Source organism: Chionomys nivalis, chromosome 18, assembly GCF_950005125.1.
Source record: "Chionomys nivalis chromosome 18, mChiNiv1.1, whole genome shotgun sequence".
NCBI lineage: Eukaryota > Metazoa > Chordata > Mammalia > Rodentia > Cricetidae > Chionomys > Chionomys nivalis.
This window is the reverse complement of record NC_080103.1, coordinates 4996369-5021984: the sequence shown is the minus strand read 5'-3', so window position 1 is coordinate 5021984 and position 25616 is coordinate 4996369. Positions and strand designations below refer to the sequence as shown.

Here is a 25616-nt window from a genome sequence, read left to right as displayed (position 1 = left end):
TCGCCGGGACAGAGAAGCGGGCCGGGACCAGCCGGGCCAGATCAGACTGGACCCCAGGGGCGATGCGGCTGCTGCCCCTGCTGCGGACTGTCCTCTGGGCCGCGCTGCTCGGCTCGCGCCTGCGGGGGTGCTCCAGCCTCCGCCACCCTGTCTACTGGAACTCCTCTAACCCCAGGTAGCCCGGCCGAACGAGGCGAGCGCCAAGCTGGGCCCGCGCGCTCCCAAGCTGTGCGCGCGCCCGCCGCTCGCCTTTTGCAAGGCGCTGTCTGAGCCCTGCCCAGCCGCGCGCCGGGGCTCCTTTGTTTGAGCCGGCGGGGGAGGGGCGAGGCGTGCCCGGGGTCCCCCCGCCCGAACGTGTTGGGGGACGGGCGGAGGACCCTAGTTCTGAGGGTGGTCGGATACCGGGAGCTGGGGGACCTGGGCCCGTATTTCGGGCCCCGCCCCCCTTTTCTAGTGATCCCCAACCTCCGGTCGGCAGGAGCTGGGGCGGACCGCTGAGAACCCGGGAGGGGTCTTCTCCCTAGTGAAAGAACGTGAGTTCCTCTCTAGTTTTCAGGTCCCCTCGGCTCCTGATTTTGTTTGATATCTCTGCTTCCATCTTGATTTTATTTCTGCCCAATCCTGGTCCTGCCCTTCCAGCTGATTCACCTGTGGGCCAGTCATTTGACCTTGCTAACCTCAGTTATGTCATCTACAAAATGGGCTAATAATACCTCGTGCCCTGGGAAGCAAGCGGACTGACTGAGGTCAGGCTTGTGAAAAGAAGCGCAGCTGTACAGATTTAGATTTCTTCCTCTCTGCTGAGCTGGCTCCCTTTGAACCTCGGGATTTTTTGCTGTTTGTATCCTGCCTCCCGTTTCTCTCTGCCTCTCTGCCTTCCCCATCTGTTTCCCGATTTTCTACTTCAGACAATCTGTGGCTCTGTTCATCTATTCACTAATGTTTGATAAGCACACACTGTTTCAAGACTAGTGCTGGTCTGCTGGGCATTGCCAATGTGAGAGGCGGAGACACTGCCCCCTGGGAGGCTCCAGACCCCCAGGAGGGCAGGCCAAGATAGTCATTCCGATACCAGGACTGGGTGATAAGCGCTATTGTTGTCCTGGACTCGCGGGCTGCTTCTGTCTCAGCTCCAGACCAGCGCCATCCCCAGCTCTTGAGTTTCTAGTTCATTCACCAAATCCACAAGTATTTATTGGGCACTGGCTTTGTAGGGGAGCCTTTCCACACCCAGTGTAATGAAACACAAAGACGCTAGCTTCCCTTAGCTTGCCTTCTAGTGCTCTGAGCTAAGCCGGGAATCCTAATCAAGCGTTCCTACAGCAGGGGTCCCTGGCTACTCAGTGCAGAAGGTCTGGAGGCCTTTTCTAGACATGCTTTACTGTGCACATGGTGTTGGAGGCAGGACTCATTCAGTATTCGGTGCTGTGGGGGTGGCCTGTCCCAGCCCTTCTCTCCTGTGAGGAACTCAGTTGTGTGTGTACGGGGTCCTTTTATACCTAGCCTTGTCTGGTCAAAAGGAAGTTGGACTGTGTGTGGTGGCACATGCCTGTAATCCTAGTTTTCTGAAGGGTGATGGGGAGGGGGATGTCGCAGCCTTGGGAGCTCCAACTCCAGAGCAGCCATCACCACCTCTGGCCTCCGCCAGCACCTGTACTCACGCACATATAACCATAAACATAGAATAACTAAATAGTATAAATTAAAGAAGACTGAGATGGGGCAGGAGGAGCATTGAGTTCAGGGCCAGCTTGGCTACACAAGATTCTCCCTAAAGAGAAAAAGAGAGCCCGCTTATTCATTCTCTTTTTACCATGCCTGTTTCTCCCTAAGAGCTCCAAGTTCATTTCTCTAACTCTTCTGTGGGCGTGTATCTGCTCCCCTGCCTCGGCCTCAGTGCCTGCCAGCATTCATCCTCTTAGCGTTTATCAGGCACAGATGGTAGGCCAGGCCCCATGTGCGGCAGTGGGCTACAGGGAAGGTGCCCTGAAAGATGGGTAGGATGGATGATGGGGTAGGATGGATGATGGGGTAGGATGGATGATGGGGTAGGAGATGGATGATGGGGTAGGATGGATGATGGGGTAGGAGATGGATGATGGGATAGGAGATGGATGATGGGGTAGGGGATGGATGATGGGGTAGGATGATGGGGTAGGGGATGGATGATGGGGTAGGATGGATGATGGGGTAGGGGATGGATGATGGGGTAGGATGGATGATGGGGTAGGATGGATGATGGGTAGGAGATGGATGATGGGGTAGGGGATGGATGATGGGGTAGGATGGATGATGGGGTAGGATGATGGGGTAGGGGATGGATGATGGGGTAGGGGATGGATGATGGGGTAGGGGATGGATGATGGGGTAGGGGATGGATGATGGGGTAAGGGATGGATGATGGGGTAGGGGATGGATGATGGGGTAGGAGATGGATGATGGGGTAGGGGATGGATGATGGGGTAGGATGGATGATGGGGTAGGGGATGGATGATGGGGTAGGGGATGGATGATGGGGTAGGGGATGGATGATCGGGTAGGAGATGGATGATGGGGTAGGGGATGGATGATGGCGTAGGATGGATGATGGGGTAGGATGATGGATTAGGGGATGAATGATGGGGTAGGATGGATGATGGGGTAGGATGGATGATGGGGTAGGAGATGGATGATGGGGTAGGGGATGGATGATGGGGTAGGATGGATGATGGGGTAGGAGATGGATGATGGGGTAGGGGATGGATGATGGGGTAGGAGATGGATGATGGGGTAGGGGATGGATGATGGGGTAGGGGATGGATGATGGGGTAGGATGGATGATGGGGTAGGATGGATGATGGCCTCCTCACTAATAAAGAAGCCTTATGGGCACTAATGGGCACTATAGCCCCTTAACCTCTCTAAAACTGACTTGATTGTCACATTATTACCTATACACTGTCTCTCAGGGAGGTATTCAGTCTAGGAGTTGACACAGGCCTATAATCTCAGCTACTGGGAAGACTAGGGAAGGAGGCTCATAGGTTCAAGGCCTGCCTAAACTATAGTGAGTGCAAGGCCAGCGTGGGCAACTTAGCAAGGTGCTGTTCTAACAGGAAAAGGTAAAAGGCTGGTCATAGTCAGAAGTAGTCACTTAGCATGCGGGCCTTGGAAACGCACCCTTTCTGAGCTATTCCATGACTAGTGGGTGAGAGAGGCCGACTCAGACCCCATGGTCCCAACTGGGCCGCACACTCCCATCAGCCCACACTCCCTTGTGCCCACAGGCTGCTTCGCGGAGATGCTGTGGTGGAGCTGGGCCTCAACGATTACCTAGACATCTTCTGCCCACATTATGAAAGCCCAGGGCCCCCGGAGGGCCCCGAAACCTTTACTTTATACATGGTGGACTGGTCAGGCTATGAGGCCTGCAAGGCAGAGGGGGCAAGCGCCTTCCAGCGCTGGAAGTGCTCGCTGCCTTTTGCCCCTTTTGGCCCCGTTCGATTCTCAGAAAAGATCCAGCGTTTCACACCCTTCTCCCTGGGCTTCGAGTTCTTGCCTGGAGAGACTTACTACTACATCTGTGAGTGAGCGGCTCGGCTCGGCATGCCTGGGGGAGGGAAAGGAGAGGAGGCAGGGGCTGTGGCTCCTAAGGCTTAGGGGCTGGGTTGTGCTGGGAAGAGACTGCAGAAGCCAGGAAGGAGGACTAGGGAGTTGCTGAAAGTCAAGGAGGAGCTGGTACTTGGGGTGACTCGCAAAGGAAGATAAGCCAAGAAGGCCTGAAATAGTCTGATTCCAAGCGATGGTTTTCTGTGCTAACTTCTTCCTCCCAATTTCCCATCAGCGGTGCCAACCCCGGAGAGTTCTGGCCGGTGCTTGAGACTGCAGGTGTCTGTGTGCTGCAAGGGGAGTGGTAAGTGGGCCAGGGTCTGGGGCCCTTTGGGGGTTGAGAAAAAGTGGGGGGGGGGACAGGAACATCAGACCTCAGGGGTCCAGGCTAAGCGTCAAGCTCCAGCCTCTGCTCCCATAGTCACCCCTGCGGCAGCTTCCACCTTCTTTAAAGCTGGGCATAGAGAACGGGGTTCCCAAGGGGCAGGGCCTTCCAAGTCTTACTTGGACTTGAGGACTATTGACTAGGAAGGTTTGGAAGTGGGGTTTGGGAAGGATGAGGGCGGTCGTGGGAAGGCAGTGACTGCTTTGGGAGACCCTAGAGCCTGAAAACAGACTGAGAAGGCCAGAGAGGAGGCTGCTGAGGAAGCAGGAAGACCCAGCAGGTTCTACCTCTTCTCCCTCACAGGATCCGAGTCAGCCCATCCTGTTGGGAGCCCTGGAGAAAGTGGCACATCTGGATGGCGCGGAGAGCATGCCCCCAGCCCCCTGTCTCTCTTGCTGCTGCTGCTGCTCCCAATACTTCGTCTCCTGCGAGTTCTGTGAGCCAAGTGTATCTTCCCTGTCATCCTAAGGAACCAGAGCCCTTCCCAAGATCCTCTGCTGAAGGGGTTTTTGCCACCATACCGGTGATGCCGTGCCAGGCAGACATGATGAAGCTTTGATGTGCAAAGTCAGAGGATCTGAGGTGACCCTTGTAGGTGACTGCCCCTCACCACAGGCTGAAGAGAAACTACAAGGGAGCTGCAGACTGTCCAGGGCCCCCTGGAGCATTGCTGCTTTGATGGTCTTGTCTCTTCCCCCAGAAGACTGGGATTTGGTGAGATCAAATCCTTGAGCCACTGGGGCTGAAGCCAAAGACCTGTGAACAGGTGGGTTCCTGGCCAAGAGCGAGGGAGAAGCCATGCCATCTGTCCCCTCTAGGTGTCTTCCCAGGGGCAACTGTTGCCCTCCCAGGGGCCATTTATTTGTCTTCTGTGAAGACGGACTTGCCATGAGGTTGAATTTCATGCTGGTTTGTATTTTTTATAAGTGTTTGGACCAAACCTTCAATAAATCACCCATTCTCATGGGGCATGGTGGCTCACACCTGTAATCCCAGCACTGGGGGTGGGAGTGGGGTGGGGGTGGGGATGGTAAGCAGGAAGTCAGTCTGGGTATGGGAGACCCTGTCTCAAAAAAAAAAAAGAGAAAAATTGGAGGCCAGTGAGAAGATTCAGCAGGTTAAAGTATTTGCTTGCTGTAAAGCCACCTGAGTTCAGTCCCTGGAACCCACCAACATGGTGGAAAGAGAAGAGACTTTTGAAAGTTGTCCTTTGGACATGCCACATGAGAATACACACACACACACACACACACACACACAAATAAACTTACGTTTAAAACCACCCATCTTTGTCTTACTCTCCCTTCTGACTTCTTCCCTGACACCTGAACTCCCTGGGGCCTCAGCTCTTAGCTCGACTTGGCCTGACCTCCATGCCAGCTGTGCCCAGGCCATCCATGCCAGACATCAGTGGGCACCCTTCTGGGCAGTTTGGGATAGGTGCCAGCAGGAGCTGTGGAGGTTGGCACCCTCTCGCACCTCCCCAGCCATCTTCCCGTGTTAGGTGGCAGATGCTGCTGACATCCACTCTGGCAATGCCTACTCCGGGTGCTGGGGTAAAACCCAGGGGAAACAGAAAAGCACCTGGGTTTCAGAATGCGGGCGTCAAAGCGAGACTTGCTGCCCTCCCCCTCCCCAAGGGCACTCTGGGCGGTGCCTGGCCTAGAACTGGGAAGGTGGGGTCAGATCAAAGCCTTCTTCCCCAGCGGCCTCTTTGTTCTGAGCTTTTATAAGGAGAAGGAGGTGGGGCTCTCAGGAGAGAGGGCTCCTTCGTCCTTAGTCCGATACTGTCTCTTCCTCTCAGATAAGACGGACACCCCCTAACTCCGCAAGGGCCCTCTTTCTGAACTGTGCCCTAGGTGGGAGCAGGGGAGGGAGCACCCCTTCCCATGTGCTCGCGCTCTGCCCTCCCGGGTGCCCGGCAGGCTCCCCTGGCTATGTGCCGGCCTGCCTGGCATGGAGCCAGCGATCGATAGGTGGATGTTGTGCTGATTAGCCCGACCGGGCTGCGGCAGCGAGAGGCAGCGTGTGAAGATTATGGGGCGGGGGTATAAGGGTCAGGCACCAAGATGCTGGAGTTGGCGAAGCCTCCCCCCACCCCACGTCTCCTTGTACACCTAAGTCAGACTGGTTTCTTTAAGGGAATGGGACCTATGTATCACACGACTCTGGTCCTCACAGTTGGCGGTAATTCTTTGGCTCTGGCTAAGGCCCAGGGTTAAGGAGAGTGGCGGCAGGCAGAGCAGATTTTTGAGTTAATAATCTCCTCATTCGAGGCCAGTTTCAGAAAATGTTGCTTTATTGGTGTTTGGGTTAGGGTCCTGACCCTAAACTTTGATCTTCAGCAATTAAAAAGATGTTTATGTGTCGAAGAAAAGGCGGACTGAGAACTGAGGGAGGAGCTGTGGGCTGAGTCTTTTGGTCCAGCGTTGGAGTTCATCGCTGCCATCTTCCTGGAGGGCGTCTATGTGTTGCCATGGAAACCAAAGATACAGTTACCTCCGTCCCTCGTCAGAGAAATTATAAGCACGGCAAGCCCGGGGAGATTGTTTAGTGGCCCCTGCCCTGAATTCAGAAATACGGGTTCTTACCCAGAGATTACACACACCTCTTCTCGGACCCAGCAGGAACTCTGGCTGGCAGCGCCAATTCCTTGTGCAAAAGGGACTGAGACCTCGTTGGTTTTTCTCAAGTTCAGACACATGGTCTCAGTCTCAGGCTGCACTTGACACAGACTTGTGCATTTGCAGGTGCAAGGGCGGATGCTGGGGTGGACACAGGAGCACCCTCAGGCTGTAGGCCTTCAGGCCAAACCATACTTCCCCTGCCCCTTCTTTTCTGTTTCCTTCCTCACAGCGTGGGCCCTGCACGTTTGGCAGTTGCCCGCCCAGGTACTCCCTGGTAGAAAGGTCTCATGGAGCCTGCTCTTAGCACCAATACAGGCTGAAGGCTTTGGCGGCCCTCCCGCGCCTGGCCCTACCCACGGGAAGTCTTCGCAGCAAGTTCCAAGAAGTTATGCAGGCCTGCAAGTTTGGGGCGTCACCGGTCTCCCCTAAATTCAGCGGCGCTGGACGGCTGAGGGTGGGGCCCTCAATTTACTAAACCAGCCCTAGTCTCAGCGGTACAGATGCGAAAACTTAATCTCTCTCTGTCTCCCAGGCTTGAGAGTCCTTTGCCTGGATTCTGCTCCACACTTACCACGTAACAAATTGCCCTTCAAAACCCGAAATGGCCTTTTTCTGTGACTCTCTCTTCTCCGGCTCCTTCTTCTCCATATTCTCTTCCTCCACTCATCGCGTCAGCACTCTGTGAGCTCCGTGCCACTCTTTTAGCTGGGGTCGTCGGGGGATCCCCGCAGTGACGCAGTTGAAAAGTGAGCACTCTGGCTTCCGAATAGCCAATAGGATCCCTGAACTTGGGGCATGAGGTCATCAGTGGCGATCTGCATTGGTTCAGGCCTGGAAACGAAGGTCCCCATAGCAACCGACGGTGCGTCCAAGCGTAACCTTGAGAGTGGTCACTGCTCCAGCTGCTGGGATCCATCTCCTGTAGCCGCTTTAAGAAGGTTTTGGGAAATGGGCTGAAGAAGCTGGAGAGGAGTCCAACGTCCCAGGTTCTGTAGCCTTCACCCAAGCAAGCTCATGTCTTACTTTAAATTACTCTTTTTCACTCGAAGCAAAGGTCAGTGTCACTTAACCCAGAAAGTTTGGGTGGGGGTTATTTGCAACAGCCATGGTGCCTTGGGTGCAGAGCTACTGCCATGGGGAATGTCAATTCTGAGATCTGTTCATCTGCATATCGTCTGCATCTCATTTGCATTCTGCTCATTTAAGGTCAAATTGGGCAGACATCTCCACCTCCCTATCTCTGTCACTTGTCTGTATCCGCAATCTATCCCTTGGTGACTCTGTAGTCCTCCACTGTCCGATTCCACGGTCCCCACCCCTCCTCCCACTCTCCAAAGTCTCCTGGGGGTGGGAAGTGGCAAAGACTAGAGAAAGGAGAAAGAATAAGGCATGTGCCTCTCCTCGATGTTGGCGACAGATGGGGAGTGCCGGTGGCTACTGCCTGGAGACTAAACTGGCAAAGCTGGCAGTGGGGGGAGGTGCCCCGGCTGGGGTGAAGGTCTCCAGGGCCAAATCACCCACATGCCTGGTGAGATGCTGGAACCAGGATGCCGGGTTCCAGCAAGGAGCAGGCGTGCCCACCTGTATGGTGTCAGGGCCGCTTCCTCCCCACAATTAAGCACTAATGAGCTGTCATTTAACCCTTCCTTGACTACTAGCTGTCGTGCCTGTGGGACTGAAAATCATGGTCTCACACTGATAAAAGGGTGGAAAGGACGGCCTCCGAGGAGACAGAGATCAGGGCACTTGGACACCTTGGACAGGGTGTCTCTCAAGGGACTCTATGACTCTAGGATTCCTGTGGACTCTCCTGGGACTCTAGGAATAGCGGCACTGTCCACATGCATTTTTTCTCTCATGGATTTACAATTATTTATTAAACACCTCTGCGAACTAAATACCAGATGGCATTTGGGTGCTGAGTACACTTATTTGCATGAGACAAGAAACTTTCTCTTCAGAGACATGGCAGGCTGAGTTCGAGGCTAGCCTGGTCTACAGAGTGAGTTCCAGAACAGTTGGGGTTACAGAGATAAAGACAGAGAAAAGAAATCTTCAGAGACAGACCAGCCATATGATGCCAAGTGCAGCATCAATACAGAACTCCATACAAATGACTGGGAACAGGCCTGCTCGTCTAAAGGTCCTGAGTTCAATTCCCAGCAGCCACATGGTGGCTCACAACCATCTATAATGAGGTCTGGTGCCCTCTTCTGGCCTTCAGGCATGCATGTAGGCAGAATACTGTATACACATTAAATAAATAAATCTTTAAAAAAAATTTACAGGGGCTGGAGAGATGGCTCAGCGGTTAAGAGCATTGATTGCTCTTCCAGGGGACCCGGGTTCAATTCCCAGCACCCACATGGCAGCTTAACAACTGTCTGAAAGGGATCTAACACCAATGCACATAAAATAAAGTTAAATAAACCATAAAAAATATTTTAAAAAAAAATTTACAAATCATTGGGAACACAGAGGAGAATGGGCTCTGAGAGAAGCTTTGGTTGAGAAGAACGAAATTTATGGCAGGGAGATGCTTGTGTGTTCTCACACAGCAAAAGTCCATATGGAGATGTTCTTCAAGGACTGTTGGTACATGCCTTCGCAGTATGTTTTCATCTACGTGAATGTGCGTGTGTGTGTGTGCATGCATCTGCATGTGTGTGTGCTTGTATGTGCGTGTGCGTGTATGCATGCGTGTGTGCATGTGCGTGTGTGTGCTTGTGTGCGTGTGTGCATGTGTGTGCGTGTGTGCGTGTATGCATGCGTGTGTGCGTGTGCGTGTGTGTGCGTGTATGCATGCGTGTGTATGTGCGTGTGTGTGCTTGTGTGCATGTGTGCATGTGTGTGCGTGTGCGTGTATGCATGCGTGTGTGCGTGTGCGTGCATGTGCGTGTGCGTGTATGCATGCGTGTGTGCGTGTGCGTGCATGTGCTTGTGTGCATGCGTGCATGTGTGTGTGCGTGTGTGTGTGCGTGTGTGCGTGCGTGTGTGTGAGAGATCTGGATCTCTTGATCTCTGCTTCTGAACTTGTATTGTGGTTTTATTACAGATCAGTGCTGCGAAGATGCTCTTGTACAGATTGGCCTGAACCTGCACAGCCCAGGGGAGAGAAGTGGGGAACTCATGTTGGCTCCACGAGAAAAGGTGGGCAGACGTTGTCTTTGCGCCAGAGCCAGAAACCTAGCTCCTGAAGCAGCAGCAGCCTGGCCAACAGAGGCAAAGGGCTGGGCTCCAGGCTGCAGGGTACAACGAGGCATGGTGGGCCACTCTGTCTCTGACTTCCCAAGTAACTGGGTGTTATATCCACCGCTCCCCACCAGGAGTCCAAGTCCCCTCCCCCACCAGTTCTTCCATGTAAAAGAGCAGGCCAGCTCAGACCTGTCTGCTGGCTCTCTCCCTGGGGAGCTGATCTCCAGGGACAGGAGAGGCTGGGGAACGCTAAGGCTTGCGGAGAGGTTGCCAGATACTCCACCCTGACTTGACAAGGCTCTCTGCAGCCCAGGCTCTCCCCACCCACTCTGGTCTTTGCCCAGGCATACACTTCATTGCCAGGATGCCATTGACTGTTGGGCCGAGAGTGAGGGCCCTCAGAGCTCTGACTGTGAAGATGTCTGGGTAGTGGTACCCAGCTCAAAGACCTCTCTACACCATGGGGTCTGAGAAGGTCAAGTGCTCCTTCTCCCACAGTTCGAAGACAGGGCATTTCTTATTTATTTCTTTATTTAGCCCCTTTGTAGCCTCGACTACCCTTGAGCTCACAGAGATCCGCCTACCTCTGCCTCCTCCTGCATGCTGGGATCAAAGCTGTGCGTCATCATGCTAGGCTAAGACTTCTTCAAAAACAAAACAAACAAACAAACAAAAACAAAACAAAACAAAAAAAACCCGTAACTTTCTCTTCCTTCAACCTACTTAATCTTCCCCTACTCTCCGAGCCCTAGGTTACCCTTCTCTCTCTGATGGTTGCCAGGCGGGTGAGAAGGCTTCTGGGCTGGCCTGGGTGGGCAGAGGAAGAGGCGCACTCTTAATAAGACTCCGATGAAGCCTCCATTAATCAAGCAACTCCTGGGCCCGGAGCACTGTGCTAAGTGCTTCCCAGAGAGTGAGGATTCTGATCTTAACAACAAGCACCTTCTCAAGGAGGGAGGCTGTTATTAGCCCCACCGGGGAGATGAGAAAAGCAGACCAGGAGAAGCTAAGTGACCAGCAAGTCACTGAGTAGTAGGCTCAGGCTGACGCTGTACACACGTCCTCTTTCTCAATGTTTCTTCTTCAAGGACCACACTTCTAATGGAACACCGGAGAGAAGTCACCTACTACAGCCCCCCTGGTTTCCTCGGCCCAGCAGAGGAATCAGGCATGGGTAGGAATTGAGATTATTGTACTAGACTCCACCAAACACGCCTTGCACCCTAAGCTTCTGTATCCTAGACAAAATTGGGGAACTATGTTTCCTACTGCCATTCATTTTTTTTTTTTTAGCCCATGTGTCAGTCATACGTGTGGCTTCATGTCACCTCAGGTAGTGCAGCGAACCACAGGGCCACATGGACACACACTCTGAAGTGAGAAGGGGAGTGCACACACTTGGCCCCACCCCACATCCCCAGGTGTCTCTGGTACTTACACAGCTGAACACTCATGACCCTGGGAAAGGTGCAGAGCCTGTGAATATTTCATGGCAGGAGCTGGCGGTGGCTGCTCACACCATGCCCAAGCTCCCCTCTCACAGGCTTCTTGTTTATTTGTTTAATGAATTATTTATCCAGCCCCCTCCCCTTCCAGCCTTCCCCTCCCCCAGGGCCTAGCCTCCATGATTTATTGTACTAAACTCAGCTCTGTGGTTGCTCCCCAATGTCCTGGGAGCTGCCGTGGGCTACATAGCTGAGTGCTCCCTGTGCCCCAGACCTGCTCAGCTTTCTGATTCCTTGGACCTCAGGGAACAAGGAATGGACTCAATGCTCCTAGGGGGATCATGGCAGCCAGATCATGTCTGATGTTTCAGTGTTTCACGCTTAAGTCTATGACCTGCTGTGGGAGATAAAACCAAGGAACTGATTAGTCTCAGGCAGCTTTATCCTTCTTTTTTAAATTTTTATTTATTTATTACGTATACAGAATATTGTATGTTTTATTTATTGTATACAATATTGTATATTATATTTATTACGTATACAATATTCTGTCTGTGTGTATGCCTGCAGGCCAGAAGAGGGCACCAGACCTCATTACAGATGGTTGTGAGCCACCATGTGGTTGCTGGGAATTGAACACAGGACCTTTGGAAGAGCAGGCAATGCTCTTACCCACTGAGCCATCTCTCCAGCCCAGCTTTATCCTTCTTCTTATTATTATTTTGAGACAAGGTCTCCTTTAGGTTTGTAGCTGAAGATGATCTTGAACTTTTGCTTCTCCTTGCCTCTACCTCCCAAGTGCTGGGATTAGAGGCACTGCGATACCTGACTAATTTAAAAATTTTAAGACTAGGCATGTTAACACATGTATTTAATTCCAACACTCCAGGAGGTAGAAGTTGGTGAGTTCAGGGCTGGTGTTGTCTTCATAGGGAGTTCTGGGACAGCCAGGGCTACATAGTGAGACCCAGTCTCATACAAACAAATGAACAAACAAAACCTTTTTTATTTCATCATTTTATGTGTATGGGTATTTTGCCTACATGTGTGTCTATGCACCATGTGTGTACCTGGTGCCTGAAAAGCCAGAAGAGGGGGTAGGATCCCGTGGAACTGGAATTAAAGGTGGTTGCAAGCTGCCATATAGATGATAGGAATTGAATTCAGGTCCTTTTGCAAGGGTTAAAAAGTTTTCTTATCCACTGAGTCACCTCTTCAACCCCAAACACACTTTTAAAGAATGAAACAGAGGGAAACTGAGGACATTTCCCCTGTAGCAGAGTAAATATTGCTTTGTGAACCTTTCTGCTTCTGCTACATTCAGCAGTGCTGTAGACGTGTGCGCACACATATGCTGCATGGCAGCGCTGTGGATGTGTGCGCACACATATGCTGCATGGCAGCGCTGTAGACGTGTGCGCACACATATGCTGCATGGCAGCGCTGTGGACGTGTGCGCACACATATGATGCATGGCAGCGCTGTAGACGTGTGCGCACACATATGCTGCATGGCAGCGCTGTAGACCTGTGCGCACACATATGCTGCATGGCAGCGCTGTAGACGTGTGTGCACACATATGATGCATGGCAGCGCTGTAGACCTGTGCGCACACGCATGCTGCATGGCAGCGCTGTAGATGTGTGTGCACACATATGATGCATGGCAGCGCTGTAGACCTGTGCGCACACGCATGCTGCATGGCAGCGCTGTAGATGTGTGCGCACACATATGCTGCATGGCAGCGCTGTAGACGTGTGCGCACACATATGCTGCATGGCAGCGCTGTAGACCTGTGTGCACACATATGCTGCATGGCAGTGCTGTAGACCTGTGTGCACACGCATGCTGCATGGAAGCGCTGTAGATGTGTGCGCACACACATGCATGGAAGCACTGTGGATGTGTGCGCACAGGCATGCTGCATGGAAGTGCTGTGGATGTGTGCGCACACGCATGATGCATAGCAGCGCTGTAGACATGCGTGCACACGCATGTTGGATGGCAGCGCTGTGGATGTGTGCACACACGCATGCTGCGTGACAGCGCTGTAGACGTGTGTGCACACGCATGCTGGATGGCAGTGCTGTGGATGTGTGCGCACACACGCATGCTGGATGGCAGCGTTGTAGACGTGTATGCACACGCATGCTGGATGGCAGTGCCAAATACATAACACATTCCTACCACGGGTCAATGACTGGAGTCACAGGTATAAACAAAGTCCTACTCCCCACGTTGGAAGACTTCTCCTGACACAGATGCTACAGGTTCCAGGCGCAGACAGCAGCTCAGATCTCCTGTCCAGAAACCTAGTCCTTCAAGAGTCCCAGTCCCAGTCAGGTTTAGTGGTGCACGCCTTTATCCCAGCACTGGAGGAAGAGGCAGGCGTTTGAGGCTGGCCAGGTCTACCTACTGAGTCCCAGGACAGATACATAGAGAGACCTGTCTCAAACAAACAAACAGACTCTCAGTTCTGTAGACAGAACTGCCACACACACTTATGAAGTTTGTGCTTGGTACAACAAAGGACAAGAAGAGGCTGCACCAGCTCACACACACTCCCCACTAAGATGGAGAGGCACATAAGCCCGCTTCCCACCAAAGACACTCTAGAGACAGAGTCTGCATGGAGAGCTGCTTTGTGATCTACACAGAGGCTCAAAGCAGCCAGCATCCCCATGAACAGAAGCCTGGGTAGCAGAGGAGCCCACCCATGGACACAGGCCCCACACAGGTCTCACCTTGAAAGTCAGATTTTGGTCAGAGAGAGAAAGATGATCTTAGACCCAGACTTAAACAAAGAGGGCCCCCAGTTCAAAGGCTCCCCTTTTTTTCCTGTTTTTTAAAATTATTATTATATGGGTGTGGCTGTGGGTATCTGCACATGCCAGCACCTTTTGAGGCCACAAGAGGGTATCAGATCCACTGGAACTGGACTTCCAGGCATTTGTGAGTCATCTGATGTGGGTGGGTGCTGGGAACCAAAGGTGGGTCCTCTGGAAGAGTGACAAATGCTCTTGACCTCTGAGCCACCTCCCCCACTATGAAGCTCTATGGTTATTGGAGGGAGAAGGTGGAGTAGTACATTCTAGAGAGAAACAGCTGGGCTCTAGAGTAGGGGGCCCAAGCCACCCAAACCTTAAAATGAAAGCCAGGTCTTACTCATTTACTTTCTTACCAAAATGGGGATTGAACCTAGGGTCTCATACACATGCTATACCAGTAAGTACATTCAAAGTCTTTGGCCAGTCCAGCCTTCACTTACTGTGCATATGGACAGATTCTCTGGCTACTCTGCTTTACAGAGAGACTTGCTTCTGTGGATCAGAGGCTTAGCATGGAGGGCAGGGGCTGGAGCCTGTGGTCCCATGAGTGTGCAGGTTAGCATTACTGGGGTGAAACAAACCTCTTTGGGAATGAAGAGAGATGTTTGCAGAGTCCCTCACTCCCATCCCAAGGGGCCTCGTTTATTTTCTGGCTCCCAAGAAGAGAGAAGACACCTCCTGGGAGTGGAGAGGTTCCCAGAGAGGACAGCACCCACTCTTGCCTAGCAGCAGGGAGGCACGGAGCCCAAGGCAGACTCTTTTGTGGTCAAGGCCTTGTACTGCCAAAGGTAAACAGGTGGAGGCGCAGATATCTGTCCTGCCTCACGAAGCACAACAAAACAGCATCATGTCTGCCTCCCTGGGCACAGCTGCGGTGGGTTCCGAGAACCCAGTCAGGCCTGGTTCTGCTTTGCCTTTTGGTATCAGCTTCTAGGAAAGAGAAGAGATAGGGGTGAGGGTCTGCTAGGTCTGGATTCTGGACCTTTTGAGAGCGTAGGTCTGTTTACTAGGGAGACGTGATTGTGTGTGTGTGTACTTCAATGTCTCTGTCACTGTAAGCCTATGTTTTTCTACCAGTCTCTTCTCTAGTTATCCTAGCACCTTGTGTGTGTATATCGGTCTGTGTGTCAAGTGTCCATGTTTCCGTGTTTCCTGCTTCTGGGTACACATACACCCCCCCCCCCGCCCCCCGTGTGTGTGTATGCCATGTCTGTGCTTGGATGTCCCCACTAAAACAATGCTGTGGAACACAAGGTCCTCTCTGTCCTTAGAGAAAGCATCTATGGGAACAGGAATGAGCATGCCCGAGGACATCGCTGAGGGAACTGGAGGCAGTGAGGGGTCCTTTGTGGGCCTGCCAAGAAGACCACTCCACTACTGCTTGGCTCCAACTGACTCCTACCTTAACTGTCACCATCAGCGACAAACACCTTTGCCCTGGATTACCAAAGTAGGCCATTTGTTATGTAGCCCTACACAGACCAATGTAGCTGCCCTTGAACTCACAGAGATCCGACTGTCACTGCCTCCAGAGAGCCAGGATTAAAAGAGTGAGCCACTGTGCCCAGCCCCTGTGCCCAGCCCCTGGAAGATGACATTCTTCAGGCTTCTCTGACTTGGCTCTGAGAAAAACAAGCCCTCATGTTCATCTGAGGGCCTTCAGGCAGCCAGCTGTTAGCTCCTGGGTGCCACCTAAGGAGCATCATGTGCCCATTTAACTCCTTGAGCACATGGAAAGGGCGTGGAGGAAGTAGAGTCCAACTTCGTTCAGATATGGGTCTAGTCCCGCTTATTCAGAGCTAGACCTTTGCTCCTCGACACTCCTATACTCCATGGAGAAAGGTGTGGACCTACACAAGATGTATACCCCAGTTTTGGCTCCCAAATTCTTCTGGGACTCCAGCCTTGGGGAGCAAAAGACGCAAGAAGCTGCAGCAAATCACCTAGGAGAGTGGAGAGACGCGTTGTTCCTAGAGGGGCAACACAGCGCCCGTCGCCCACGCGCCCGGCGCGCTCTGGGCCCAAGTGGGGCGGAGCCCGGCGTGAGCGCGCCAGGGGCGGGGCCTCGGGGGCGCGCCCAGAAGGGCGGAGGGAAGGATTGTGGGCGTGGCTAAGGTTGGGGGCTGGCAGCGGCGGCAGCAGGGAGCTGGGAAGCTGAGAAGCCGGGAGCGCGGGGCTCAGTCGGGGGGCGGCGGCGGCGGCGGCTCCGGGGATGGCGGCGGCTCCGCTGCTGCTGCTGCTGCTGCTCGTGCCCGTGCCGCTGCTGCCGCTGCTGGCCCAGGGGCCTGGGGGCGCGCTGGGAAACCGGCATGCGGTATATTGGAACAGCTCCAACCAGCAGTGAGTCGGGGACCCGGAGAGCCCGTGCGTCCCGCGTCAGTGATGGGGGAGCTGGTGGGCTCTAGAAGTCCTAGGGGAACCTGGCGGCAGTCCTGGGAGACAGGCTCGGTGCCGAGAGGCGAGGGAGAGGGGACGCACTACGTGGGCGTCTGTGAAACTAGGGGATGTCTGAGAAGCTGATGGGGCATAGTGAGGAGCGCTCTGGCTGTGCGGAGGAGGCTGCTGGGGGGCCCCCAACCTCATCTTGGTTTCTTTCCACAGTCGCCTCTGGAATAGTGTTCCCTGTCCCATAGTCTTCCACCCCCCCCCCTCCGCCATCCACACTCCTTTTGGCTAGGTTGAAGTCTGGGGGTACCGATGTGCTGGGGATAGGCCGCTGTATTTGGGAGCCCGAGGATGACCTGTTTTTAGCCTGTAAACGTTGATGGGGCTTTGCCTAAGACTCTTGCTTTTAGAAGTGGGGTTCGGCATTAAGGCAGGAAGTACGATTCGCCACCTCCCTAGGACGAAGGGGAATGGGTTGCTCTGCTTGTGTAGATAAACGCAGCTGGGGTAAGCCGGGGCAGGGTCGCGGAGTTGGGGGGCCCTGGAAACGCAGGGTATTGGTGAGAAAGAAGGAGGCAGAGATGTCGGTCACACACACACACACACACACACACACACGCTGAGGCTAGGGACGGCGTATGGCACCGAGTGTGAACGGGCGTGCGCGGCTGTCAGTTTGCGTGTGTCTGTGTGATTTGTGTGTCTGCGTCGGCGACCGTCTAGGGGTGGGAGCGGGCGACGGGTCGGGGAGGGGGCTGCGGTCGGTGTCCGCGTGGCCAGTCTTGTCTGGGCTGGGGTGGCTCTTGGCGCCGCCGCGGTCTGGGCGGGTGTCAGGGCGGCCGTGTGGTTTCCTCCGGTGTGTGGCGCGGCGGCCCGGTGCCGGCTGCGGGACCGGGCCATCATTCTGCACAGTCCTCGCTGCCCTTGTCTTCTCCCTGCCGAGCTGTCGGGTGTATCACTCTGACCACCTCAGTGTGTTGGTAGGGGGATCCCTGGGGATACGGGGATCACTGTCACACCTGCCCGGGCGGTGGCGGCAGCTTTGCTTCTGACTCCCCGCCCTGGGGGCCGACTAGGGAACAAATGGTGAGACCCCAGGGGAGGGGACCTGAAGGGCCTCGACCACGACCCCCAACCTTCCGGGGGAGGGGCTCCTGCTTGCTGCTCTGCTCTTTGTTGTTTGGGGCTCTGCGCCTCCCCCTCTTTCTCCTCGCGCCCAGAGTGTCAGACTGGGGGTGGGGATGAGCTAATGACGCCCCCCTTTTGCTTCCCATGGAAACCTCGGGGGTGGGGTTGCAGCCCCTCCCCCCCGGAGTGGGACTCCAACCTCTCCGGGGGGCGCTGAGGGCTGACTACCCTGCTATATCTAGCTCACCCCCCCCCCACGAGATTCACACATCCGACCCCCGCCCCGCTTCAGTCTGGCACGAGCCGTGAGCTCGCAGGTGAGAGACCCCGGGTTCCCCGCTACCCTTGGGGAACCCCCCTGGTCGTAGATGCCAGAGCCTAGTGGGTGTGGGAATAGCCTTGAGGGGAGCGTTGATCAGGTTCCCCTCCCCCGCATACACCTGGGCGCAGGTGAAAGCTTCGGAACGGGATGGGAGAGCCTGGTTCCCAGAACCTCCTTTCGCCCTCTTCTCTCCCGTGCGGGCAGGGACCGAGGGAGGTAGGAGGCGGCGCTCACTCGGCCAGGAGGCCGCTGCCGCCCCCGCCCCGCTTCCCGGGCCTTTGTTGCCGCTGCGCCCGGGCTCCCCGGCTCTCTCACTGCGGCATCCGCGGCCCCATAAATCGTGAGAGCGACGTGCTCCAGAGTCGGGAGTGGAGAGGGCCGGGGAGCTGGGGGCGGGGCCGGGCCGAGCCACAGGCTCCCAGGCCCCCCCCTTCATCTAGTCACGTGATCCCGGCTCCTGGCTCCCACCTCCCGTCACGTGCAGAGGGTCGCTGCCCCTTGGGGTCACGTGGGGGAGGGTCTGCGACCCCGTCTCTTAGGGTCACGTGGGAGGGTGCTGGTGGGACACGTGCAGTAACCTCTTTTGACAGACCTGCAGTAGCCTCCGTTGACAGACCGGGGCCGGTGGCTCGGTCCTGGCTACCTAGCCTTCGCCCCTTCCCCCACTCAGCCCCTTGAGTTAGTCCCTGGGAATAGGCGAGACCTTTTCCTAACCTGGTCCAGAAACTAGGACGCGGTGGGAGCCCCTATTGGAGGGAGTGATGAGGGTGTGAAGTCGGGGGTCTCCTGAGCCGGGTACTGAACCGGGCGGAGCTGAGGCCAAACATGTATATCCCCCTTGCTAGCGCTTCTTTTCTTTGAACTAAACGAAGGTGTTGGTACTCGCCTTAAGAGCATCTTTTTTTTCGTGATCTCCCTACCTATCTTGGAAACGTTGCTGTTGCCGGTCGCTTTCATTCACACATTCATTCAACAAATATTTATTGAGACCTCTACTATGTCCACGGTGGTCTGTTTTCGTCCGGTTGCCAGTGTGTCCCATTTCTCTTCTTTTCCACGCTGTCTTCTCTGCTATGGGCCTCTCTGGTTCGGATGCTGAGTCTTTGCCGTTTTCCAAGTCTTGCCTGGTTCTCATCCCTTTCCTCCCTCTCCCGGTCTCTGGCTTCCCCTGTCTCGCTGTGGCTCCCTCCCTTTCCCCTCTCGGGCGAATCCGTCTGTGTGTTCGCCTCCCCTCTGTATATGGCAGAGTCTTTCCATCTCTATGTGTCTCGCTTTCGGCGGGTCCTCGCTCTTCTCCGCCGCTGCAGATCAATAAACCTTCGCCGCCGCTACTGTCGCAGGGTCGAGGGGCGGGGGTGACCGGCGAGCTGCTTCTCCACCAGACCCGAGCTGGCGGGGCGCGGGGGTGTCAGTGTGCACGCGCCGCCCTAGGAGCGTTCCCGCCGCCGCTGCCCACCCCCACCCCCGAGCTCCGGCGCGCGGACTCCACGCCGCGCACACGTGGTTGGGCCTCGCCTGCTGGAGCGGGCGGCGCGCAGCCTCGGGGGCGCGCACTAGTCTCTGCATTTTGCCTCCACTTCCTTAACTCTGTACCTTGGCTTCTAAAGCTGAGGATAGGAGTTTAACAAGTTCAGGATCTCTTGGGAGCCTTTCCCTTCTCCCAGGTCTTGTTAGACACCCTGTTTACCTGCCCCTAATTGCCCCAGGGGGAGACGTTTGCTCCTTCCCCGCTCCCCCACCTCCCGTCCAGTCTCCCGCTGACACCGAAGGTTGAGATCCACCGGCTGAGAAGCCGAGGCGCTGTAGAAGTGAGAAGAGTCGGGATGCACCCAGGGGCGTTGCAGGTCGGGAGGGACGAAGTAACCAGGTTAGGGGCTAATCCCTGTAGAAGAGCTGTGAAGACCTTTCTGCGAGAGGAGTGGGAAACAACAAGGGAATAAAATGGAGGGAAGAACGGAGAACTCCCTGAAGGAGCAGGGCACAACCCATTCCCCAGATGCTGGCGGAGCGCGGGAGGGGGTAACCTTGGAGGCGTGGTTAGCTGCGAAGCTCTTCTGGGGCCTGTGTGCACCTCCCCTTCACTGCTGGGCTAAGAAGGATGACAGATTCAATTAAAGAGGTTGTGCCTAACAGACAGGTCGGGTCTCCTAGGAGTTATGGTTTGGGATTCCTGGCACCCAGCCTTCTGCTCTGTATCCACCAATGGACACAGCTAACTTGCTATCAGGTTTTGACCCACATGACCAGGTTGGGGACATTTCTGAGGCTTTACTGCCATCAATCACAGGGGTAGCTAAGAGGTGACTTCTTTTCCTATCGTCATACAGCAACCGCTGTAGGCTCAGCCCACCCCCTTGAGGAAACTGAGGTACCACCTGTGGGAATATCTCTGGAGTTGGCTTGCTCCCTGCTGTGTGGCTGGAGGAATGGGGCAGCTACAGGGAGGGGCTCCTTCACAATCAGACTGGATACACGGGTGGGGCTGAGGGAACATGGCTCTAGGGTGGCTTCGGGGCTGCTCTAGGCCTGGCACCCTGTGCTGACTGGCGGGTGGCCCCTTCCCCAGGACCTTAGGGAAGGAACAAGAGACTATGGGGATGGGATGGACAATGCATGGGTGGTGGCTGGGAGCAGCCAGGCCTCGTCTAACCCGTTTTCCTGCTCTCAGCGCCGCCCGTCGAGACTCCTGCCCACCTGAGCGCCAGGGACAGGGAGGGGCCCGAGTGACCCATCACTCCCATGGGAACCAAGTGGGACTGGTGGCATTCCTGATGATTCAAGGAGGCTGTGCCCGTTCTTACTGCAGAGCCCAAATGCCAGCTGTTACACATCTGCCTCACTGCTGGTTCTGGGGAGGGGGCAACACAAATAAATCCAGTGAGGATGGGTAAGGTCAGGTGGGATCCTCAGACGAGGCCTCCGAGCTCCTTTCCCAATGTGTCGGATTGGGATTGCCGTTTGTGGGACTGGGTATTGCCTGGTAACATAGAGAGCCAGTTCCTCCCCTCAGGGAGTTCCCGGGGACTAGGGAGCCCAATGGTTTGTCGTTTCACCAGGTAATCCATGCCTCCCTGTGCCCACTGCACTCCCATATCACTGCCAGCGCATGCACACTTGCCCTCAGGAAGTTAAAGGAAACTTTAGCCTCTCTTCCACACTTGTACATTGAGGTCTCTGGCATTCTGTGCTACCACCCAGGAGGTTCAGACCAATGCGTAGTTGGGGACTAACAGGCAGGTGGGGATTCCTGGGGACCCAGTATCTGCTTCTCTGTCCAGAGACTCCCCTGGAAAGTGTCAGTCATTTTGTCTAGGCCCTGGGGGGAGGGGGGAGTGGCATCTAAGTAGAGAAAGGAGGTATGTGACGAGACAGAAAGCTTGGCGTGGTCACAGGTGGGGCCTAGGTACTGAACTCTTCAGCTCCCTGATCTGTGTCAGGTTATTGGGGACTTAGTTGTCCATAGTCTCAGGATGGAGGGTGGTAAACAGGACTCAGAAGCACAAAGATAGAGATCCTGCCATGTCGGAAATTCGGGGGCAGCCCTGAGACTGTTGGGGCCGGCTCCACACACATGCAATGTAGTTCTTGTGAGGATCTGCTGCCTGTGAGTGGGCGGTGGACATTTTTGTGTTTGTGCCATAGAACTTGTGCATGTATGTGCATGAAGCCGCCATACATGCGTGTATGAGGGCAAGTCCTGTCGGACTGGCCTGGGGGGGTGGACCTGCAGCATCAAGAAGGCATTCTGGGAGAATCGATGCGAGGGCTTGTGTTCCAAGTAAGGGGTCTCTCTTCTTTCCCCCTTCGCTTCCATTCCTTCAGTCCCTCCTCGGGCCTGGTGAATTATGGGGAATGGGCTGAGGAAATCCGGGCCTGGGTCTGGGAGTCGTTGGGGCCTGCGCTGTTACTGTGGCAACCAGAGCTAGGTTCCTTCTTTCCTCCGCCCCTCTCCCACTCTTCCTTAGGAGGTAGGCCAGGCTTCTTTGTGACTTTGCTACCCTCTGGTGGCCACCAGGAGAAGGACAGGCCAAAAAGGAGAGGGCACAGTAAGGCGAATGGCACTTTGGACTCTGGGGACAGAAAGGGGCCGAGAAAAGATTGTAGAAAAAGCCAAGATTTGGGGGGGGGAATGAATTTTTATGATGAAAATACATCATATATGTGGACTAAAATGTCCTAATGAAGGTCTGCGAAGTGGTGACATGGAAAACCTTAGAGCATTGGGCTTTCTTTGACCGCTTCATTTGTCCACAGCCTGCGGCGAGAGGGCTACACGGTGCAGGTGAACGTGAACGACTATCTGGATATTTACTGTCCGCACTACAATAGCTCAGGGCCTGGCGGCGGGGCGGAACAGTACGTGCTGTACATGGTGAATCTGAGCGGCTACCGCACCTGCAACGCCAGTCAAGGCTCCAAGCGCTGGGAATGCAACCGGCAGCACGCCTCGCACAGCCCCATCAAGTTCTCCGAGAAGTTCCAGCGCTACAGCGCCTTCTCGCTGGGATATGAATTCCATGCCGGCCAAGAATACTACTATATCTGTGAGTGCCGGGTCCTCGGTCTTTTGAGTGACAGGGTAGGGTCCCGGGGATCCCCGTCCGGCCGATGTGGTCGGCACCGGGGATAAGGCTTCAGAGTTGTAAGGATGGGGGTGGGGGGTTGGTGACAGCCCCAAATTTGGGCCTCAGAGCATTTCTGATCCGGGCATTCTGGGTTGGGCTGGCCACAGAGCCATGGTGACCATTGTCCAAAGGATGGAGCAATTACTCCAGGACATATTCGGATGCGGGCAATTTGGAGGGGAGGGGGGAGCGTCTGAGGGTAAGGTCGCAAGGGCACCAGTGAGTGAAAGCAACTCAGGCCCAGTCTCCTCCCCAGCCACGCCCACTCACAATCTGCACTGGAAGTGTCTGAGGATGAAGGTGTTCGTCTGCTGCGCCTCCAGTGAGTAGCGTCGGCTTTCAGCCATGTCCGCATCCTCGCCTCCCTGCTTTGGGGCTCCCTTGACTTCCTGGGGATGGGGGCGGAGGGCACAGGCGACAGGGATTAGCTTCCCAGCTGTAGCAGGGGGAGGGGGTCCTTGCCCTGACTTTCCCCTCCTCTCTCCTCACCCGCACCCCACCCCGCAGCATCGCACTCCGGGGAGAAGCCGGTCCCCACTCTCCCCCAGTTCACCATGGGCCCCAATGTGAAGATCAACGTGTTGGGTGAGTCTGCGCAGCGCCCTCTGGTGGCCACTGCTGGAACCGCAGCCCCCTTCCCGGTGCCTGCTTTTTTTCCCCCGCATGCCTTCCCTTGGGACACCGGTCCTTCCTGCCCATCCGACCCCCGTGGGTGGTCACATCCCTGGCTCCACTGCTGCTGCTGCTGCCGCCGCCTCCGCGTGCCCCCCGCCCCAGAGTACAGCACAGCCCTTACCAGTCTGTCTATTTGTTTCTCCACAGAAGACTTTGAGGGAGAGAGTCCCCAGGTGCCCAAGCTTGAGAAGAGCATCAGCGGGACCAGCCCCAAGCGGGAACACCTGCCTCTGGCCGTGGGCATCGCCTTCTTTCTCATGACACTCTTGGCCTCCTAGCTCTGTCCCTTCCTATGACAGAGAGAGGTGGGGCAGGGCTGAGAAGGAGCGGGGAATCAGTTGTGGGGCCTACATCCTTCTTGCCGTGGTTGGGAGTGGGATCTGACCGTACATCTGTCTATCTGCGCCTGCCCTCTTTGTCCACTGTCTAGGACAGGCATTGTAGTGGATCAGGCACAGGGGCAACCACAGGTCCCAGGTGGCCTGTGGCTTTGGTAATGTTTGGTACCAAACCTGGGGGCTTTAAAAGGCAGTGCTCAGGACTCCCTGCCCCCCGGTACCTTTCCCTGACCCTGGTGCCCTCCCTCTTTGTCCCCCCAAGAGGCAAATATGCCCCAGAGAGAACAAATGAAGCTCGGGAGGTGTCCCCTGTCACTCTCCTCCGGGGCAGAACATGGGGAGGGGACTAGATGGGTGAGGGTGCAGTCTCAGGCTACCCCTCCCCTGTTTACAGCAATAAGCATGTCCTCCTCCCTCCTCCCTCCCACACAGAGGGCTGTGGTTTGGATTGAATCCAAGTTTACAAATAGACACCCCTGGGGGGAGCAGGCAGTGGACAGGGGTGGGCATTGGGGTGCCCGACAGGCATGTACAGACACTATATCTCTATATATAATGTACAGACAGACAGAGCCCTTCCCCTCCTAACCTTGACCTTTTCTGACCCCCCCTTCCAGATTCAGACCCCTTCCCCACCAGGTTAGGCCCCTCTTGGGACCCCCCTGGCCCCTCTTTTGTCTTCTGTGAAGACAGGACCTATGCAACGCACAGACACTTTTGGAGACATAACAACAATGCCCCCTCCCTTCCAGCCCTGAGCCGGGATCCAACTCCCAGGACCTTGCCCTGCCCACCCGTGTGGTCCCCACCCATCCTGGGCCTTTTTCAAGTGCTTTGGCTGTGACTTTCATACTCTGCTCTTAGTCTAAAAAAAATAAACTGGAGATAAAAATAACTGAGTGTGTGTGTTTTCAAGGGCCATGTCCCTCTGCTTCACTGGCTGAACCCTCCAGGGCTCAGGTCCCAGGTGAGCAGGGCATTCTAGTTCTCAGTCCACGGAGGGCCTGGCTCGAGGGTCCAGCTCTGTGTGCAGAGAGGGACAGAGCTTCAATCTGAGGCTGGGCGACTTTGGGCAGATTCCTTAACCTTTCTAGGCTCAGGCTTCCCACGGGGAAAATGGCTTCAGACCCCGTTTCCCAGGGCCCGCGTATGGGAGTTAAGGCTCAGGCTGGCGTGCTCTATGCTGTAGTCAGAGGATTTTGACTGGGTCCAAGGATTTCAGGGGATTTGTGAACCTAGATAGGAAAAAATGGCATTCTTTATTTTCACTCTCCTGTGACAAGTTTAGCATTCCCTTATGTACTTGGGCGTCAGGCCACGATAGCGTTAGCAGCACCTGTGACTTTGTAGCCAACAGAAATTCCAGATGTTTTCAGACTGCTTTATATCTCAGAATATCATTTATGCGTCACTACTTTGAAATGATCATAGCTGTTAGATTTTCCTTGTTTTTAACATGTTAATAAAGAAACATATATATTACATACCAAAAATGTAAATGTCTGTTAACTGTGTTTCAGTATAACTAGGTTCCTTCATGACCCTTTGTGATTTTGTTTAAACACATGTTCCCTGCTGGGGCCTGAGGCTCACATAGCTACAGCGCCCTGTAGGAGAGCAGAAAAAACAGAAGGTTAAGGGTGGAGCATGGGCAGGACAATCAAAGGGGCTTCTCAGGAGCCAGGGAGGGGGCTTTACCCTTAGTGGCATGGAGAACAGGCTAGATCCCCCTGCATGTTCCTGTGGCTGTTAGTAACATTGTAATGCCCTAGCCAGGTAAGGTGACGTGGACCTGTAACCCCAGCACTCGGTGGGGCTCAGGAGAAGGCTGCAGATTCAAGGGTGGACTAGGCTATAGAGTGGTACCCTATCTGAGAGTGTGCAGGCTCTTGCTAAGGTTTGGCTATCACCTAACAGAGATGGCTGTAAAGGGCAGGCAGGGAAAGAACCAGGAGCCGGCGGTGGGCCAACCTGACACCACTACACCAAAAAACCGGAAAGGCTGGCCCAGCCATCGGTTTTCCGTGTTGTCAGTCGATACTCAGTGAACACCTGCCATGTGCCAGGTACTTGTG

The 25616-nt window shown here is 54.9% G+C and overlaps 1 protein-coding gene across 5 annotated transcripts; it reads left to right on the top strand.

Annotated features, from left to right (window-relative positions):
- LOC130890177 (ephrin-A3) lies at positions 1-24943 on the top strand. Of its 5 annotated transcripts, none has more exons than XM_057794196.1 (5): positions 1-175; positions 22158-22447; positions 22785-22850; positions 23036-23113; positions 23351-24943. In XM_057794196.1, exons 1-5 carry the CDS (start codon positions 63-65, stop codon positions 23479-23481), a joined length of 678 nt encoding a protein of 225 aa, XP_057650179.1. In that variant the 5' UTR covers positions 1-62; the 3' UTR covers positions 23482-24943. The 5 variants fall into 5 exon arrangements, with proteins under 5 accessions (XP_057650179.1, XP_057650177.1, XP_057650178.1 ...); XM_057794195.1 differs by lacking the exon at positions 1-175 and adding an exon at positions 9656-9750; XM_057794192.1 differs by lacking the exon at positions 1-175 and adding an exon at positions 16186-16408.
- Positions 24944-25616: the final 673 nt, after the last annotated feature.